The sequence below is a fragment of the Kogia breviceps genome, chromosome 16 (genome assembly GCF_026419965.1).
Source record: "Kogia breviceps isolate mKogBre1 chromosome 16, mKogBre1 haplotype 1, whole genome shotgun sequence".
NCBI classification, from domain to species: Eukaryota; Metazoa; Chordata; class Mammalia; order Artiodactyla; family Physeteridae; genus Kogia; species Kogia breviceps.
This window is the reverse complement of record NC_081325.1, coordinates 62,040,241-62,061,991: the sequence shown is the minus strand read 5'-3', so window position 1 is coordinate 62,061,991 and position 21,751 is coordinate 62,040,241. Positions and strand designations below refer to the sequence as shown.

Below are 21,751 nucleotides of genomic sequence, written 5' to 3'. Positions count from 1 at the left end.
TTTGAAAGGCGTATGCATAAATATGGGTTTTTTCCCTACCTTAGTGACCACTTGACTTGGAATACTTAAATTCTGGTGAATGTTTTAGAAACGTTAATGAGTAAAATTCATAGACATTTAAGAATAAACTGCCAAATTATCTGTTACATCGTTATTATTAAAATAATAGCACAAGCAGTCTACTAATAACTAAAAAGCTCAAGTGAATACAGAGTATTAAGAGTAGAAGGAGACAGATCTAAATAGAAATTGCCAGAACCATCCGAAAGAAATCTGAAGCCTGCTCAACTCAAGAAAGATTTCTGAATCCTTCAGAATAGGATTGGGAGGGTGGCTGTGATGGAAATTGAATCCAAGTATCCTCCTCTGGGCTTCACTGTCAAGGAAAGGGATTCAGAGGGAAATTTTCAGAAAATTTACATTTGTGAAATTGGTGTTTAGAAGAGAGTCTGTGAAATACTGTTATTTCTTTGGAGCCAAAATTTAAGAAATTAGTTAGTATTATGCCCCTTTCCTTTCCTGCTAGCTTTCACTATTTTCTCTCTCTTCATGTTTTGCTCCTTAGACCTCAGACATGTTGTGGCTATAAAGTCCCTCTGATCTATCTTTTACTATCTTTTTCATTTTTTTTTCCCAGTAAGGCTGCACTTTTGGTTCTCAAACGACCTGTAGCTTCTGATCTGAGCAGAGCATAGAACAACAAAAATAAAGGTGATGGTGGAGCATGTGATTAGGATGGGTCCCAATGGATTTAGATAAAGTGATGGCCACTGAACTGTGGACATTTGACCTTGAGAGCGTCAGAGATTTCTAAGGGGGCTTTGCCTGGGCTAGTATTGGAGGGTCACTTGTTGCAAACTGGTTTTTCTCAAGTTGTATTGAATCTTTCTGCACACCTATTCTTCCATTATAACTTCCTTCCAAACTTAAACTTACCAAAATAATAAATATTAAACCATTTATATTATTCAAAATAATCTATCTTTACTAATGTACATATCAGAATTCATTATGATTATAGTCAATCTATTAATTTCTATTAAAGTTACCATTTTATATTCCATTTTTCTTTTTAATGTTATTTCATAGAAACAATATTTTATATCCATCAAGATGAGCCACAGAGCTGTGGTTTCAAATCGGCTTTCAGTATTGAAATTCTTTCTTTGTAAAATTGTTTTACTTCTTGACCCCTTTCACCCACTTCTCCCACCCCACAACCTCTGACCACCAATCTGTTCTCTGTATCTATGAGCTTGTTTTCTTTGTTTGTTTTTATTTTTTATTTGATTTTTTATGTTGTTGTGACCATGAATTACATTTTCGTAAAGGAGAACAGGGTGATGACTTCTGAAAGTCCAGGCATGTAGGATCTGAAAAGAGATTTCTGGAGTCCACAGGCTGGCTGCTTCCAGAGGTGGCTTTCTTGATATTGCCAACTTCCGGAACTGTTGCTCTGGCTTCATTTTAAAGCCTTGAGCACAATTAAATGTCTTCTCCTGACCTGCATTTGTACCACCACGAGGTTCCTTTGTAACCTTGAAACGTGCAGTGTGACCAATCGTTGGCTGCCAAACTAAATAAACTTTGAGAATTCTTCTCTCTGACCTCCCATACTGAAACATAATGCATGGTCACTTGTTTAACAGAGAGAAAGTCTATCAACCTGATCACTTTCCAAACACAACTTTTCTTTCTTTACTTAATGGAGTCACGTAGAGATACTCCATACAAGCCCTTCTGTTTGTTCCCATGGGGATTGTCATCTAAAATTACTTTACAATAAATGCAGGTAGAGTAAATGCTTGTTAAAGTTATTTACAACAACCACTGTCCCTGAGTGAAACAGGTGTTTGGAGTGTACTTGATTTACAACGTTGTGTTAGTTTCAGGAGTACAGCAAAGTGAATCAGTTTTACATATACATGTATCCACTCTTTTTTAAGATTCTTTCCCATATAGGCCATTACAGAGTATTGAGTAGAGTTCCCTGTGCTACACCATAGGTCCTTATTAGTTATCTATTTTATATATAGTAGTGTGTATATGTCAATCCCAATCTCCCAATTTATCCCAAACAAGCTATAAATCTAATAGTATAGAGAAACCAGTATAGATATTTCAGACTGTTCCTCCCAACCCATGAAATTTATCACTGCAATACAGAAATGGAAATGAAGTCATTGGGAAGGTAGATCCTTTGCTAATAATTTTTTTTGTTTTCCTTTAAGAAAATACAAGAAACAGTCTGAGATGTCTATACTAGTTTCTCTGTACTATTAGATTTAATAGCTTGTTTGGTTGAACAAATTTTCAGTGTGGAATAGAAGAAACAGAAAGTAACACATTATGTTTGGAAACACTGGTATTCTGTAACACAACCTCAGTATATAAGTAGTTCTTTCTAGATAGAAAATGGAACTAGTCCATTTCTAAAATCATCTATATTTTTCTAATGATAAAAAATTCTACTACTATTGATAATTGCCAAAGGCAAACAGGTTGCAATCATTCTAATTACCTATATTTCTGCCTTGTAGCATGTTTTGTAGATAACTGTAATGCGTCACTATCAGAATAGCATATTATTAGTAAATGTTAATGCAGAATTCTAAATTTTCTATCATTTCTAGAAAAGCAAACGTACCGATAATAAATTGTACTTACAGAGAACTTTTATCTGCTTTAATTAATTGAGAAATCTGGCCTATTAAGACATCAAGAAGTGATTATTTAAATGATTTAATTATAGCTTATGTTTTCTACTGATAGTATTACTAATTTTGTTTTAATAAACCAATCCTAACAAAATAATTAAAATCCAAATGTTGAACATGAAACTCCAATCTCACTTGTAGCTCAAATAAATATTTCAAGTGTAATTTATTCATTTGTAATTTATTCTGATTTGTGTAGTTTGTTAAGTCAGTATCTGACTTAGACCTATTGATAAATTCTATCTTTCCAAGTATTTTGCTGTGAAAATACTAACAATTGCATGAAACATTAAAAATATTGAGAAATATTTCTTATGTGATGATTTAAGTTGTTGTGCCTTTCCTGATCTAAGAAGTTTAAGTATACAGTTGTCAGATTTGTACACAAAGAAAAAAATAATCAGAGTGGAAAATATGTAGCAATCTCATGAATAAGAAGGAAGAGTTCAAATAGGACCTTTCTACTGTATCGTGTCTATGCAAAGCTTTATTCAAAAAAACAAAAACAATGCCGATGACTTTATGACTTTAAAATCTTCAAGATTTTGGTAGATTAGATCATTTGGGGCAATCGTTCACTCTCTCCCCCATCTCCATCCCTGGGTGGGGGATCGAGGGTGGGAAGGGATGTACTTCTCACTATTTGCCTTTGGTCTTTGCTGTGTGACTTTGCTTTGGCCAAAGACTTATCTTAGAGGCTCTACTGCAGCAGCAGCTTGGCATGTTTTTGCACAGGTGGGTTTGAACTCCTGACTTCTGTCATAACAATAATATGTTTCCGGTTCTGTGATCTGAGAAAGATGACCAACATGTGCAACTGATCTGGACTTCGAGCAAAACCCAGCCCAGCCCAGCAGAGACCAGCTGAATCACAGCTGACAACAGATGCATGAACAAGTAAAAAGAGATGCTTATTGACGTATTTCACTAAGTTTTACTTGGTTTTTAAACACAAAATTATCATGTCAATAGCTTGACTGCTTCAAAGGTGTCACTGTCCAACATTTGTGTTATTCAGTCATCACTTCTATTACGGACACATCATAATTTAAAAAAATAAGTTATCACTATATTCTAATTGAAGTAAATGGTACCACAGTGTTTTATTAAATATCCTCTCATTCATTTCATATTCAATCTCAGTTGAATGGCTTCTAGGTTCCTGGAACTGGGACAAAGTCTCTGAAGCTAGATCAGAAATCTTACTATGAAGCTTATAAAATGAATTCCTTTACCTTTTTATTATGACAACATTTTACTACAAGTAGGTACAGTCTTATTCAATTTTGTATGCCCACTACTTAGGAAATCTCCTGATCCACAATACAGCCTCAGTAATATTTGTTGAATAAAGTAAAGAGACATGGTCAGACTCCCTTCCCTTACTTGATGAGAAGCAGACCAGTTCATAAGTGCAATACACTTTGTTTCTCATCAACACCCCCATTTAAATCATTTTGTGTACTCCCTGTATCTATTATTATGCCTGACACCTAGTGGATACTAAACCGCTTTATTCAGTGAATAAATGAGTGGATAAATGAGTAAAATAGTACAGGAATTTTAAAATTATAATCCAAGACTGAAAGCGTATTATTTGTAATTAGAATGATATTAAATAGTTACTGTTAGGATTTGATCATTAGGAAGATTCACTTTTCTGTTTTATTTAAATTTTACATATAGTGATCAATTTAACTATAAATTTCATTCATTTGTTCAATAGATATATATTGAACATTTTTTATGTTTCCATGCTCTCTGCTAGACACAATGAGGAAATACAAGTATGGCCCGTAACATAATGGAGATGGTAGTCAAAAGGCATAACAAGCGGCATTAGGCATAAAGGTTTACTTTAAATGGATAATTCCTTGGATATTTTCCCCTGTTACAAATCCAAGAAATGCATTTGTATGTTGAGATGCAATACATTCTTAAAATATCAGAAAAAGAGATATTTTTCAGGTTGGGTAAAAGGTGACACTATAATGAATTAGCACAGAAACATGAAAAAGCCACTAGTCATGAGAGTATTTGTGAAACAGACATAGAAACTTAGTTTTCTAATAAGGTTACTGTGTCCTTGGATGACATCTAATAATTTTGCTACGCAATTTTCATCAATGAAAAAACACAATACAGTCAAAACTATGTACTTCATAATTGATGCATGTAAATAACTCACTTTGATATGTCTGAGGCATGTTTCACATTTTTAAAAATGGGAAATTATGAAATTTAAACTCTGTGCCAATTTTAATGTGCTCAAATCAAATATTTTGAAAACTCTTAAGAATTAGGTCTCATTTCAACATCTATTAAGTGCCTTAAGAACATTTATTTTCTAGAAATTTTAAACTGCTCTTCTGATAATGTGATTCTTTTACAAAAATCTTGAGAAGACTTTCTTATCATTAAATTTAAAATGAATGTGTACAATAGGAAGTCACTAGGATATAGTAAATATCTTGGTTTGTTATATGTACCTAATAAATTCAAATTACTCTTTTATAATTAAAAGCTGACAAGCTCATTTGTTTTTATAAGATAAAAAGAAAAGGAGCATTAAAGGAAGTTAAATTAGATTTTACCATCTGTTTAATGAGTTTCAGGCCTGGTTTGATAATGTATTTCCAGATATAAAATTTCAGAATGATCATTTTCAGAAATAGTAACTGACCTGCCTTGTATAAAGGTATATAAATGCCTATTCAAACTCATTACTATAAAACTCATGATTTGTTTTATTTCTAATGAAACCAATTAAGTTTCCACCATATCAGTGTGAAACACATAATGATGCAGAACTTATATTCATAGGACTTATCACATTTCTTAAGGTTATTACAATTCATATTTTGACTTTATCATAGGACTTTTACTTAGTTTAGTTTTTAATGAATCTTTATACAGTATTTATTTCACTTCTTCAATATCCTGTGCCTAAGAAACTTTCCCACTGATTCCCAGTGACCATATCCCTCTCATAAGTCAGCCTACTTTCAAGGTGCATTCACTGCTTCAAAACTATAGGGCACCATCTGGTTAAGTGCTGCTGAATTGAAAGCAATATATCTAGAAACTGTTCTGCTCTGACGAATTACGTCTTCAAAGCACATTCATAAAATGACATTCAAGTGATTATAGAGTTCATTTATTGAGTCTGCAAAGCATTATGGACTCATAATAACGCCTGCAGAAAGTGGAGAGTACACATGAGCCACTCATATGGCAAAGGAGTGCTACAGAAGATCACTAGATGGGTTCTTCTTTGATGCCAAACTTTGGGGTATTTGGAATCAAGTTGTGACAGTTGCCAGAAGAGGACAGCACATGGCCCAGAAAATTGTGAATAACAAGAAGAGAAAAGCTGGATTGTTTGATTGGGAAGCGTTATGAGCTACTATAACCCTAGGTTTCCAGAATTCAATGAGGGTGGTAGAACTATGGACCTGAATTAATATCCAGAAAAAGCTAGAGGCAGAGTTTCTCTGCAACATTTAATCAGAGCAAAAAGATCGGCCAAGTCCAAACATAAAAATTAGCCAAGTTTGCGAGATATGGTTCAAAACACTAAAATCAGACCTACAAAGATATTTGGGTACAGAAAAATTTGATTTTTTCTTCTCTAAAGAAGCGCTCTCATAAGTCAGTTGCAGAGTGCCAGGAAGAGCACAGGAATACACGTGCCTTTCTTTGGGGGAAACTGAGACATAATGGAGGACTATGAGATACAGAAAAAAAGGAGACAATTTTTTTCCAAGTAAAAGTTAATAATAATGTGTCTCTCCTTTAAAAAAATAGAATGGAAGAACTAGAAGTAAGAAAGAACCTGGGATATTGTAAGAACTGAAACAATGAGTGTGTATGTAGGGAGAGTAGATGTAATATTAGTGTAAGAAGGGGAGGAATTAGCTAATGAGGTTTGAGACCTGGAAGACCAGATGATGCAGCTCCACATAAAACATGATGCAGAGTTTGTCTTTAGTTTTTTAAATTATATTTATGTTTATCAGAGTAATAAATATATTTAGTAAAAAAACAAGTAGTACCAAAAGGTCTATTTAAAAGGAAAAAAAAAAAAAAGAAAAAAGAAACATTTCTACTCCCAAAGGCACTTTATAGACCATGTTTCCTGCTCCTGGTGAAAGTAATAATCAACCTGACTGATTGTTCTAGCATTAACCTTACATGTCTAAACCTTTATTAAACTGGCATTTATTTTCTGTTTCTTACTATCAATTCTTGGCAATATTTATTGATTTTCTGTTATACCACCACATCCCACTTTCCTTTTTCCCATACAACTAATTTAATTTTAGCAAAGTTGTGATTACAGTAATAGTTTTATCTACAAATATTTTATTCAGTTCAGGGAAATAGTGCACTATGATTATATATCTTTTTATATAAAGGTTTTTGCTTTCCTATAGTCTACAACTGTCATGGTATCTATCAATTTGCATAATTTGCCTTGTATTTATCTGATTTTTTCCTTAAGTGCTCTAGAAAATCTGTCAACTTTTTTTTCATACATTCCAACACATTAAGTTAGCAATTTTTTTTTCTTTTTGGATTGCAAAATACCTTCCTACAGTCATCCTTTTCCCTAATCTGATGTATTCAACATCATGTTGCCTGGACCCCATGTCTTCTCATTTCTTGATCACTCTTTGCCAAAGCTTTACACAGAAGGTATATAAATTTGTGTATTCTTATCTGAAAAGTTTTTAATCTATCCTCATACTTGATTTCCATTTTAACTATGTATAGAATTTCAGGTTAGAAATCAGTTGCCTCATAATTTGAAAGTACTGCTTTTCCATTTTCTTCTAGTACTTCTGTCAGTACGAAACTACAGATCTGATCCCTGTTCTTTGTATGCATTGGTATGTATTTTGTTTGGTTTGTTTCTTTCACTGGAAGATTTTAATATCTTCTCTTCAATATTCATAAATTTCATAATTATTGTTGTGTGGTGTGTGTGTGTGTGTGTGTGTGTTCATTCATTGTAATGGTCACTTGGTGGGCTCAATCTGGAGTCAAGACTCTTCATTTATGAAAACAGTGATTTATTATTTATATGATAAACTCCTTCTCTCTATTAGTTTGGTTCTTTTCTCTGAAATTCTTATTACAAGGACCTCCTAGAGTAAAATTCTAACATCTCATCATTTTACTATTTCCTTCTCTCTTTTTTGTGTTATTATTTTATAGAATATTTTTTGACTATATCTTGAAAACCCTTCTACTGAATTTTAAATTTTTATATATTTTTAGCTTTTGAAGTTCCTTCTTATTCTTTCATTAATTTTTTAGAAGCAATATATTAGTATTTTTTTAAGATACAATCTATTCTCTCATTTTTTGGAGGATATTCATATAGCTTTGTGTATTTTCTTCTTCATACTCATCTATATTTTTCCATTTCTTTTTTTCTTTTACATTTATTTTTTTCCCATTTTCCTTCAGTGCACAGTGATCTTTGATTGTCCATTGATAATGGTCATCAGAAGCCACCTGGAAGTTATTGTATGTATGTAGCATATAATAGAGGATTTCACCACCATTCAATTAGATGATAAATTAATTTCTCAACGGGTATAAGCCCAATCAGTATGTGGAATTATCTGTTCTAGAATTGATCAGTTTCTTCAAAGAAGAGTCATCTAATATTCTACATGAGTAGCTGGTACCTGCATGCTAGCATTCTGAAAACAAGCAGGTCAATATGTGACTTTTCACTTAGTTCCTCTATTTCCTGTCTTGTGGTTCATTCTGTTCTATATTCTAGTAGTAGTTATGAGCCACGAATCTTCCTATTACAGTCCCCCCCATGACCCCAGAAAACACACCTCTAGACAACAAGGGAGAAAAGGGAGTTATTTCCACTTTTCAAATATATACAAATAATGCTGCTATCAACATTCATGCACAAAACTGTACAAATGTACAATTTTTCTTGTACAAATGTACAAAATTAAGAAAATACTTTTTGTACAAATGTACAAAAAATCACCTAAATAAAAAATATAAAAGTTTTAGTGTCCAACATCCTTTCAATATGTTTGACAAACAGAAAACCTGCTGGATAAATGGCTCAAATCTTAATAGGTAATAATGATGTGGCAGCATCAGAGTAAATATAAAGTCAAATATTTACCCAACATGAAATAGCTACATACTCTTTAAATAATAAAAAATAAATGATCAATGGCCAACCCAAACCCCATTACTTTCAAAAAGAGTTTTGAAACTTGTGTTTCCAGTTGATTGTCCACTAATTTAAAAGGTTGGTTTTATGCTGACCATTGATTTTTTTAATGAAATGGCCAACAGTGAAGTCAATGCATTATACCATACATTCCAGAAAGCAACCTTCCCTTGACTTTACTCAGACCAAACTAATTGCTAAATTAGATGACCATTCAACATTATTGAGTGCATTTCAAATACTTTCTTCTGAACCAAAAACTAAACAGGCTTTGGTCACTACTGCATTGCTAATACAAAATCAAGAAGTGACTGTCTTTCTGGAATATTAATAAAGTATGCCTGGGGACATAAAATTAGTGTGTAGTGGAGATCAGGAGGAAGGAGTCAGGGTGCTGTAGTGATTTCCTAAGCAAGGAAACAAGTTGGTAGAAGTGGAAGAAGTTCAGAGTCAGCTGACACCTCATGGTCAAATAGTTTGCAATTAGGAATTGATCAACTGGCTCTTCGTCAGAGTTATAAGCTATTAACAACAGGAAACGTTTTCCTAAATGCATTTCATAGTAGGTGATTTAATGAAAAAAGCTTGGACAGTTTTCATAATTCATAAATTTTGAGACACTAATATCTTTTTAAAATTCTGTGTCACTTTTTTGTATTTATAAACACTAACCTAATAACCATCCATTGAGATTTCAGTTAGAATCTCATCTTAACCTATCATAGCTATTAAGTCACTATTTATCATATTGGTATCCTAGGAACAGAATGAGATAAAAGAAAAGAGACAATTTAACAAAGTTTTCCCTACATAAAATAAGAAAGTCTCTCATCTCTTCTTGAACCCATAGGTTGTGATTACTGAAATACACATTATAAAATATCTACGTATTTTGTGGTTTTAAGCAAATGGTTATGATGATTGCTCTTTCTCACATTTAAAAATCAAATTTATTTTATACATGAAGCCATTTTTCTAAAGAAGTTTAGTCTCTCTATAAAAATGAATATTTAGGGCTTCCCTGGTGGCGCAGTGGTTGAGAGTCCACCTGCCGATGCAGGGGACATGGGTTCGTGCCCCGGCCCGGGGAAGAGCCCACATGCCGCGGAGTGGCTGGGCCCGTGAGCCATGGCCGCTGAGCCTGCGCGTCCGGAGCCTGTGCTCCGCAATGGGAGAGGCCACAACAGCGAGAGGCCCGCATACTGCAAAATTAATTAATTAATTTAAAAAATTAAAAATAAAAAAATGAATATTTAATAGAAACCAGTAATATCTTATATGTATTGGAATTGTTTGAAGAAATAAAACGTTATTTAAATCTACTACTTTTAACAACACTGTAACATTTATTGGTCTTGCTATAAAATAATTATAGAAAATTGCTGTGATATTACATTTCATGTTTCTTACTAAAAGTAGGTAAAGTAATTTCTAAGCAGTGGGTCATTACTGTCGACAACTAACAGTGCTCAGCAGTTAGGATTTTAACCGCTGACATCATTTTCTTTGAAAAATGATAGATGTTATTTAATGTTTAAAGATAAATTGCTGCATAATTGTGACTTTTTTGATGACAGCTTTGCCCTAAACAAACTTAGTCAATATGAATGAGAAGTTTCAAAATAAGTTTGTTAGGAGAGACAATCTGAATTAAAATGTTCATACATTTCCTCTGTCAGAGGTACTAAGAGGAATCAAGTGCTGTTTCCTATTTATTATCGAAGGGCAATTCAGACTGATGCAAACATCTAAGAAAGCTCATGTTAACCTTTTAAAATTCCATCCTTTACACAATTACTCACTAGAAGTCTAATAGCTACCCCATATTTATCACAGGTCGTTTTCAAAGGTACAAGCAATGTCCACCTTAAGCACAGGTTTTGGAATGTAGGAAACTGCAGGAATGTATCTCTGAGGGTTTGTATGGTGGCTTATCTAGAGAAAGATGCCAAAATCACAGATGGAGGGGAGCCAGGAATGACTTCCCTCTTTTTTCCAATGTCCCTGCTCCCAGTTCAGAAGGACTTGCAGAGATAGTGAGGGGACTTCGAAGTACCTGAAATATTCCCTGAGGACCACACTATAATCCATAGTTATACATTTATATTGAATTTTCTTGGCATTTTTGTTTTTGGCAGGACATAAAGATAGGGCTTGTCCTAAACAATTAAATAAAATTAAAGCTGGTTTCGCTTTCTCAAGGAAGACTTGAAAAAAAATGTTCTTTCATAAATTTATTTATCTTTATTTATTTTTGGTTGCGTTGGGTCTTCATTGCTGCGCGTGGGCTTTCGCTAGTTGCGGCGAGCGGGGGCTACTCTCTGTTGCGGTGCGCAGGCTTCTCACTGCGGTGGCTTCTCTTGTTGCAGAGCACAGGCTCTAGGTGCACGGGCTTCAGTAGTTGTGGCTCACAGGCTCTAGAGCGCAGGCTCAGTAGTTGTGGTGCACGGGCTTAGCTGCTCTGTGGCATGTGGGATCTTCCTGGCCCAGGGCTTGAACCCGTGTCCCCTGCATTGGCAGGCAGATTCTTAACTACTTATAAACTATTTTCTAATTAAAAATATTTATTTTGTCTAGTAGGTCTGCATCTTTATTCCCATCTTGCCCCCTAGGTTCTTCATGACCATTTTTTTTTTTTTTTTTTTTTTTTGCCATCCTTTGTGTACTCTCAGGTGACAGGAGCTCAGGCTAACATTTCTACTTGGGTTTGACTACTTTGGCTCCTAGAGCTCCATAATATTCCCTAACACGCATGTGTGGTCACTGGCATCTCTCACTTACACCCTCAATATGCAGGGAAAATTGAAATATATAATTTGCTTCACATATAAATTCCTATAATTTTCCTAGAGAAAAATTTAGCAATATTTATCAAAATACTTTAAATTATTAATGAACAGATTCTTGGTTACAATATTTAGAAATTTATCACAAGAGAAAAATGTTGCACAAAGATTTATGTATAGGGGATATACCTATTAGTAGTATTTATTATCGTGAAAATTGGTAATAACCTAAATATCCAACTCAAGGTGCTTGGATTAAATAAAATTATAGTCCTACCACATGATAGAGTAATATTCAGGCACTAGCAACCATATTGCAGAATATGTAATTCTGTGAAAACAAATTTATGTGTTGTTAGGTGAGTAGTTTGGGACACAAAACCAAATGTACTCTGTTTTATTTTAAAAAGTCAAATGTACACATAAGTACAAAAAAGTCTAGAAGGCTTATTTCCTGAGGTTTGTTTGTTGTTTCATAGGTGGTATAACATTTATTTTCTACTCTTTCTATTGGTAAAATTTTCTAAAATAATAAAATTTGGTTTATTATAATAGACACACAATTCTTCAGTAAGAAAAAGTTAATGGTACTAAATATCTTGTCTGTCCAAGATCAACTCTCTAAGTATCTGCAAGGTACCACATACTTTAAATAAATGATTTCTCCATTTGTAGATTTTTACAGTACACATTTTTCATAAAATTCTACTGTTGTATATTCTCCTCTAATTGTTTTGGTACAAACTTTAACAAGAAAGTAGCAGTCTCATACAGTCTCACAACTTGAATAGTATCTGTATACTGATGTTTCCAAATGTGCGTTTCTAGTTCTAGGGTCGCCAATGAACTCTGGGCATGCCTCTGGGATGTCTAACAGGCATCTCAAGTTTAAGAGAACCATTCATTTATTAATTTCTGGTCAACTCCAACAACCAAACCCCAGATGCACTCCACTTCCAGAATTCCTTTTTTCACTTCGTGACATTATCATCCCACCTGGTTATCTTCCTTATACTCTTTCTCCTGTCCCAATTTCCAATCCGTCAACAATTCCTGATAACTCCACTTGCCATATTGATCCAAATCCATCTGTTTCTCATATTATCCACTCTTCTTATTCTAGTCCCAATCAATTTCTACTCTTGCTCTTCAGGTCCACTTTCCATAGTAAAGCCAAAATTATCTTTATAAAACATAAATTAAATTGTATCATACTCTGCCTAAAGCCTTTAAATGGTTTCCTTTCCCACTTAGGAGAAAACTGAAATGCCCTACCAGAGCCTACCAGTTTCCCCTTAGTTCATTTTATGTTCTCTTCTGTATTCACGCTGTTCCGGACACATAGCTTTCTCTTTGTTCTCTGAATACAATTAACCTACTCCTGCCACAAGTCCTTGAATGTATTATTTCCTCTGCCTCAAACACAGCTCTCCCCGATTTTCCTATGATTCCTTGACAATCAGTATCAATCCAGCAGCCCCCCAACTTAGAATGGCCTCCACGAGCTCTCTCTTCTTGAGTGCCTTTCCTTACCTCATCTGTTCGGTTTTCTTGATTTGTTCACATTTGTCAGCTACAGGCATTGTATTTTCCTTTTCCTTAGAATACAAATCCCATGACAGCAGGCTTGTGTCTGCTTTGTTCATCCATGTAACCTCAGTGCCTTGTGCAGAACCAGGCCCATAGTGGGAAGTCAATGAGTATTAGTGGAATACTTTGAATAAATTAATGATTAAGACATTTACAAAGTGGCATTTTCAAAGTAAAATCCCTACCCACTTGTTTAATGACTCTTAACTGCAAAGGTTACAGGGTAGAAAATGAGGTGTTGCTCAATGGCAGGTCTAGAAGAAAGATGTTTGCGGGCTAACATATGGAGACAGTTTTTGCTAATAAATATGGCTGGCTTACTTCCGTATACTTAGATATGGAAAAAAAAAGGACAAGAGGAACTTTTGCTTACCCCTATGATGAGAAATGGCATTTTTATCGTATCCTGTATTGTCGACAAATGCATTTAATATCCATTACAATAAAAAACAAACTCTAAACACAAATAAGTGATCACCTAAATCTACAGATTAGATTCTGATATATGTTTCTACTTCCTCCCTTGCTCCATACTTATTCTCAGATTAATAAATTCTCACGTATAGGATACGATTTTCTGAACCTTTTCAGACCTGACCCTGTAGTAGGTCTTTTTAACTGCCCCTGGATATTACAGCACAGCAGCCGTTCCCACTAGGACACACACATATGACCAGCAGTCAGAAATCTGGCAAAGTCAAAAATTTCTCTTCTCCAGGACAGCTGTCTTAGGAAAGAACATGTTCTAAGACATTAAAGGTGAATATTGTACAAAACATGCCTTTCTGCTATCTTCTGTAAAAATCTAAATTTCAATCATATCATCCTAGTAGACTTTAAAAAGATAGACCTCACAGGTAGCATTTTATTTCATATTCTCTTGTAACTCTGGAAGGAAACTTAAGCATGAATAATTGGAGATCTGCACACTAATATAAAGATGAAAGAATGGGACTCAATTTAACATGGGTGCTTAAAAAAAGTGGAATTATTTCCCTCTGCCACCTTGAAAAGGATATGGCTTTAAAATCTATGAAGCAAGAAGGGGCAAATTTCATGCCAAATGGGCAACGTAACAGTTAACCCTCCTGTGAAGAATTTTTAATAAAACCTACATTTTGAGTATCTACTTATTTCCTTGTGAATATGGTTTTTTTACATGTACTCTTCTGTATATAGCAGCTCCATCTTTATTGCCTACAACACGGTTTTCCATCTGTTTTTATAATATATATATGTATGTGTGTGTGTGTATATACATATACCATTAAAACAGTTTGAACACACACCCACTCTACACATATTTATGTATTTCTAAACTACATGCATGTGCTATTGTACTGTTACATATTTTATATACCTTCCTACAACCAAAAAAAAAAAAATTAAAAGCATGTGACAGAATAAATATACATTGAAGTTCGATATTTCCTTTCTGCCCTCCAGTGGCTCAGCTTGTGAACTCCCTGGGGAATGCTTACCCCACGTTGAAGACCACTAAGCTTTTGCTGTCTCTCAGTGAGAGGAACCACTTATCATTAAAGCTCTTTTGATCTTATGATCCATTGTGCACTAGAGTTTTTGAATAATACAGATCTACACACCATATTATAGCCCATGATGCTGTGAGGTGCCAGCCACCTCGATGAAGGCATTTGTTCCTCCAGCTGTAAATAATATTGTTGGCTCTGACTCAGGGCTGAGTCAGTAGCCAGTAGCCCTCATCCAATCACTGGTCAACGTCGGACAATGAAGACCCACCTCCTTGTTTCAACTCAGGACAACCTGAAAGAGGCCTCCCAGGTCCTGAGGTCCTACTGGGTTCAGGCGAGGCTTCTGTCAAAGCTACAACACAGTTCAGTTGCTCCCTCTGTGCTGTACTCCTCCGTCCCAGCCCCTTACTGACTGCAGGGCGCTCTGCCGTGAACCCCCTGCACACACATCTCTGTTTCAGAGTCTCTTTCCCGGGGAACTCCAACAAAAACATATATACATCGGCATATACTTAGGAATCTAGTTTGTTTATGTGTCAAGTTCCTAACAGATTGTTTATTGGTCCACTGGAAATTTAAGAATTAAAAAAAATATCCTAAATTTTCCTGAATTCATTAGGGTCTCCCTGAGTCAAGATTAATTTCACCTGGAGGTCTTCCTTGTTTCTTTTCTCATCGTCCGGAAGCAAGGTTCCAAAAATCTGGCAGGAAGAGTGACTTCCGTCCTTCTGAGTGCCTGAGTGACAGTCACGGATGAGCTTATTATCCTTGCTTCTGAGGACAACAGGCTTTCTCCTTGATGACCTCAGCCATTCTGAGCCGGGCTCTGGTCCAGCTTCTGCGGTCACTCTGATTCCTCCTACCCTGTCACTTCAGCTCCTACCCTTTTCCCAAGCGACTCAGTTCCAACAAATATCTCAGCACTTGGCCCACTAGCAGCATAAGGCACCTATTTACATTACCTTGGAGGTGTCTCTGTGAGGGAATTGGTTTAACTCACTAGTAACTATGGCACCACTTTTCTCTTATACTTTTCCTAATGGAACTTGTTTTTGATTCTGCTCTCCAGGGTGAGAGCTCTGTTTTCCCAATGTGCCAGCCATAGAAAGAGCAAAGTCGCCATTATTGCTTCCTGGAAAGGAGAAATCTATGGTATTGGACACAAGCCCCCATATCTTGCTTTGCTCAATATGTAGAGACTCCCATAAAAATGGAATCCTAAGAACTGGCCCCATATAAACTTAAGTTTTGCAGAACAATTATGAGAAGCATACCAACGACTCTGGAATAATATCAATAAAAACGCAGTACTATGTTTAGGTGTAGATTCTGACATAGAACACTAGAAGTCAGCATCAACTATCCATACAAAGTTTTGCTTAGAAAAAATTAAAATAGATGCACATATAAATTGTTATAAAAAGACTAATAACTTAAAAAATAGCCCTTCTTACCCCAAACCCCAACAGATGCAGAATGGAAGGTGGTTTTTACAACATGTAATATAACATTTGGCTTTCATTAATCAAATTGTTTGATGAAATATTCCTTTGACAGATACCTTCATGCTTTACTTGCCATGTATTAAAAACAGCAGTATATGCTCACTTAATTAAATAATATTATTAAAGATAAAACAAGTATTTCATAAACAACCATCAGGTAACATGCAAAAGGTGATACAGGAAATAAATACAAGAAATGCATGTGATTCATTTATGACTTACCTTTTGTTGAAAATGTAGCAAAAACCTTCACAGCAAGGCTCAGAAAGTTGCCTGGAAGGTGACTTTGGCATCTTCCGTGTTCTATGTGTTTTCTTTGATGGTGACAGTAGTTCCCATGTCTAAAGCTTATTCGTTAGGGATGAAGCTCATCCTGAGATTCTCATTATTTATTGAAACCCTGAAGCCATGGTTCCTTTTACAGATAGATATTGTCCATCCATTCAAATACTGTTGCACATTGACCGTATATGAAAATCACTCAACCAAATATTTCCAAAACTCTAGATACAAATAATTTATTCCAGTATTCAGTTGCAGGTAGGATTATCAGATAGGATTAACAGGTTCATCTCATATAATGGGAAGTAATCATTTACTAGTTATTACTGAGCATACCAATAAATAGAGCATTGGCACTTACCTGAATAACATGCTTCAGTTTATCAATAATCTGACTTATCACAGGATCAGTTCCTTTGACTTTGACTTCGGGATTTCCAGATTGGGCTTGGATTCCATTTCCAACCACACGCTGAGTATAGCTAGTAAAGTGAAAAGTGAAAGATACATGACTTAATAACCTGGTCACAGTATTCTCTGCCACAACTGTTTGAGCAGATTCGAGTTCAGAATCTTACTCCTTCAAGAGTATAAAATAATGTATTTTTTCTTGGACCAGAACCTGGCACAGCTGCAATGTTTTTTTCCTGGTAAAACACTTAGCCTGCAAATACAGACTATTTTATCGTTATCCTCTCAAAAGACCCAACCAAAAATTGTGTTTTTCATACTACTTACCAATATACTAAAAAACAGTTAATACACATCTCACTTTGTTACCAATCTTTGCTGAATTACACACATCTGAATCCATATAATCTGGGTCAATTCACTTCATTTTACACAGTATTTAGATGAATCACAGTAATATTTTTTTACATATTGGACTACAAAAGAAAAATATATATATATACATATACACACATATATATGTCACATAATGTCAACTTAGCACTCAAACAAATATTTACATTCATCAGTCACAGAGATGTATTAAGTGTCCCCTCCTGTATTCTAGTCCTATACTACCTGACTGGGGTTATAAGGAGCTATAAGACTCAATTCTTGTCCTCACAGTGCTAATTATATACCTGGGAATATAATGTATCAATTAACTTGTTCACTCATGCATTCATTCATTAGATTATATTGAAAAGTTCTTACTAGGTTCCAGCAATATAACTATCTTTATTTTCCTGACAGTGTGGAGTAGCGTAATGACAAGTGAACAGTTAAAGCACACCACTAGGAATGAAGGAGACGTTCCGTTTGTGGTAGGGATAGCAAGAAGGAAGAATGTACGCCAGGTGAGAGGTAGGGATAACACAAGTAGTACACGTTGAACATATGGAGAAGTTTATTTGGACCAAGACACTTGGGGAAAAACTAAAGGATGAGTTATAGCTTGAGGTAGCCCTTGAAATATTAAGGTGAGGATAGGTCTTGGATGATGCAGTGAATGTGCACTCCAGGGCAAAAGATGACATCCCAGCAGGGGAAATCGCAAAGGCACGTGAGTAACACACACAGGGAAGCATAACTAGGCTTTGATTTACAAAGGGAGAGAACAAATGGGGGAAAGTAAGAGATGGGGGACATGCCCTGGAGGTTCCATCCCCTCTACGTATAAGACTTTCCTCTGAGTAAAATGTTGCTTACATTAAAGTATCATGATAAAGTGGCCTCACAGACTTTTCAGGAAGCATTTTAACATCATTTGCAATGTAATATCTCTTCTCTGTATTTGAGCAGAGTATCACAATTATGCACATGAACCTTCTGAATTTTCTACAGCAGTGGAAACTCTTTGAAAAGATAAAAAGAGGTTCCACTGTTGAGAATATGGCCAAACAAAATGAGTTTCAAGGAATATCCAGTATTCCCAATATTATGCATACCCAATGTTCAATTTTCAAAAGTAGATCAAACAATTACTAATTATGTCCTTCCAATGATAATAAATGATGGAACTCTTTGATATGGATAATACCAATTGGATCTGATAAGAATAATGATATTAATAAATCTTTTTATTTTTAAAGCAACCTTGAACTCATTTCTTTATGCAGAAATAGAGGGTTTTAGAGTTAAGTATTCCAGTGTAAGTGAGTAACTTAGCAATATATACCAATAACAAATAGTAGAAGGAAAACAATTACGCATATACTATTAATGTGTACTAATATTCTTTAGTTAAGAAGAATCAAGTAAATTATAAATATTAGGCTTCTCTTAACTTCTCTGTAGCACTGTTATATTTTTCTTCCAAATATTTCAAGTAGGTTACACATGTGGCTCCTTTATTAGTGTGATCATTATTAATAATAATGATGAATAATGTGAATAAATAAAGGATAAATGATGACTATGATTCAGGCATCGTTTTAAGTACTTTCTTTGGAGCTTGTCAGTTCATCTCAGTGACAATCATTTGTTATGTGTTGTAGCCATGAGAATGTGCCTCATAGACTTCAAAATATTGGAAGTGTCATTGACCAGGGAACCTGCTGCTTTGCTTTGAAATCTATTTCTTTGTCTCCTCCAACCAGTGACTGAGTGCAGCAGAGATACTAAAACAGACCCACCGCTGGAAGACATAGCTTTCCCCTAATGGCCAATTTTGGCTCAGGATTCCCTGCAGCCCCTGATAAACCTGCCTTAGACAGCACCTCATGCAAGAATGCTTTCACTCCACCTTGCTTCCCTCTCTCCTTCACTCTGGGTCACGTCTGCTTCGTGGCCAGCAGCTCTTCTAGCCTTACCCAGATTCTCCCCGTTTTCACTCATAGGCATTTCACTCAATAAAATTCCTCTTGTGTTTAGTCCTTCTTTGGCATTTGCTTCTCGGAGGACCCAGAACAGTACACCATATAATATTTATACGATAATTATTCCCTATCTGTAGATCGGGGACCTAAGATTTGAATAGGTTAAGTAACTTTCCCAAGGCAACACTGTTGGATAAATATACAGCAAGGATATGAACACAGGGAATGTGAGCTCTAGATACAATCATTCAATAATTATGAATGAAAACTCCTGAAACCAACTAACATAAAGATACAATTAGCTTGGTGCAAAGTGTTTGTTTTTTTAATTGTTTTGTTTTGACTTCATTTGTTTTTTACTGTAACTACAGCATTTCAAAGTCTTCACTGCTTCTAATTAAAAGGGATATACTATTTTCTTCAAAAACCTCTTCGACGAACATTTGTATATTACTAGATAAAGAGTGAAATAACAGTTGCTGGCAGGGTGAGACTAAACTAATAGACTGCAAGTTTGCCTTAAGATTTTCCTTTGTTTCACCTGAAATACAGATATAATGCCAACAATGGAAACTGAGACTCCTCTCTTAACTTTAAATAAACACTTAATTGGTTCACATCTTGATTTATTTGTAGACCATGAAACTTTCTTTTAACATTCAAGAATATTGTTCCACATTAATCCAAAGAATTGCTTATTTTTTGTTCTTAATTATTACAGTTAATAACTAGTTAAATTTATCAGAATTACAATTGATCAATAATCTCCTTCCCAGCTAGTATATTATCCAATAGTTCAGGATCACCATTCTTATGTATCATTTAAGTTAGAAAAAAAATATTGCAAAGCAGGGCATTTAAGATACTTTAAATGAAACATACTTTAATAAAATTATTCTTTTCTGTTTTTGTAAGGTTAAGAAGAACCACAATGCAATAGTGATATACACACACCAGAATGATTTAAATGAAAAAAATGATAGCAAGCGTTGGCACGGATGTAGGGCAGTTAGAACCCTCTCTCCTTGTGGATGGGAGTTTAAACTGATATAAACCACTATTTGACATGTATCCGGGTATATACTAAACAATGTTTACCAAAAGAAAGGTATAGAATTTTCGGAGAAGTACTATGCAAAATAGCCCCCAACTGGACAAAACCCAAATATCCCTAAACATTAGCATGAGCAAATAAATGGTAGAATATTTACATAATGTCATACTATATAGCAATAAGAATGAATGAATTACAACTACATTCCAAATCTTATAAGCAAAATATTAAATGAAAGCAGCAACATATGGGACATATGCTATGATTCCATTCATTAAAAGTTAAAAACTAATCAATGATGTTCCAAATCACCATAAGTACTACTGCAGGAGATAGTTTGCAGAAGCTTGAAGGGGGTTTCTGGGGTTCTAGTAATATGTTTCTTGATTTGGATCCTGGTTCCACAAGAGTGCTCATTTTATATTAAAAAAAAAAAAAGAATTGAACTGCATAGTTAGAATTTGGATACCTCACTGTATACATGTATTTTCAACCTAAACAAAACATTCACATTGAAAACTTCTTGCGCTCTTTTTCTTAATATGCATACAACAGATAAATTTGCATTGAATAATGTATAAATAAAAGATCAACGTAGGTATTTTTAACACTGGCTAAATGGTTTTGTCATCATAAAATTAGTAATTTAGGCTCCTAGTTTGACACAAAAACTCCCTGCAGACTTTAATTTGCATGCAAAAAATACAGTTACTAAATCAAAGTTTTTCCAACAGACTTCTTATATGAGTTTTTCTCATTATGAAATTTTAATAAACCATTAATCACTCTTTTTCCTCCTAAATGTACAAGTAATGGATAAAACATTTCAAGGAACCCTACAGAGGCTTCTTGACTTGAAAAACTGCTCACATTTCAACGAGAAGGAGGGAACAAAACACACACAAAAAAGAGGCAAATTTTTTCTTAGAGAAGTAATAGACGCACCATCTGTGCCTGTTTCTTTTAAGCAGGTCTGGGAATGGATGACAGCAGTTTAATAGTAATACTCATTCCACAAGTATGACTTGTTTCTCATTAACATGGCAAAAAGGCAAATACAGATATATTTACATTCTATAACAATGTTTTAAAATGATGATTAACAAGATTCCAGTTCTCTTTGTGTTCAACAGATGAAATATTAAAAAGAAGTGCTAATACATCTACACACCGTATGTCATTAGGAAGTCATTTCTCCTGACATTACCAACATTTCTTATTTGAAACACACCATGCCCTCTTGGCTGATATTAATTTCATTTTCTTGGGAATGCAATACAATTTGTTTCAGATTCACATCAAAAGTATGGTATTTTGATGTGTACTTATACAATTTCAG

General features: G+C 34.7%; 1 protein-coding gene across 1 annotated transcript in view; it reads right to left on the bottom strand.

Annotated features, from left to right (window-relative positions):
* The window catches only part of GPC5 (glypican 5), a 1,282,790-nt gene that overhangs the window by 850,612 nt on the left and 410,427 nt on the right, over positions 1 to 21,751 (bottom strand). The window contains exon 6 of the mRNA XM_059041775.2: positions 16,952 to 17,072. Coding sequence (XP_058897758.1) covers positions 16,952 to 17,072 — 121 coding nt within the window. The remainder of the gene's footprint in view (positions 1 to 16,951; positions 17,073 to 21,751) is intronic.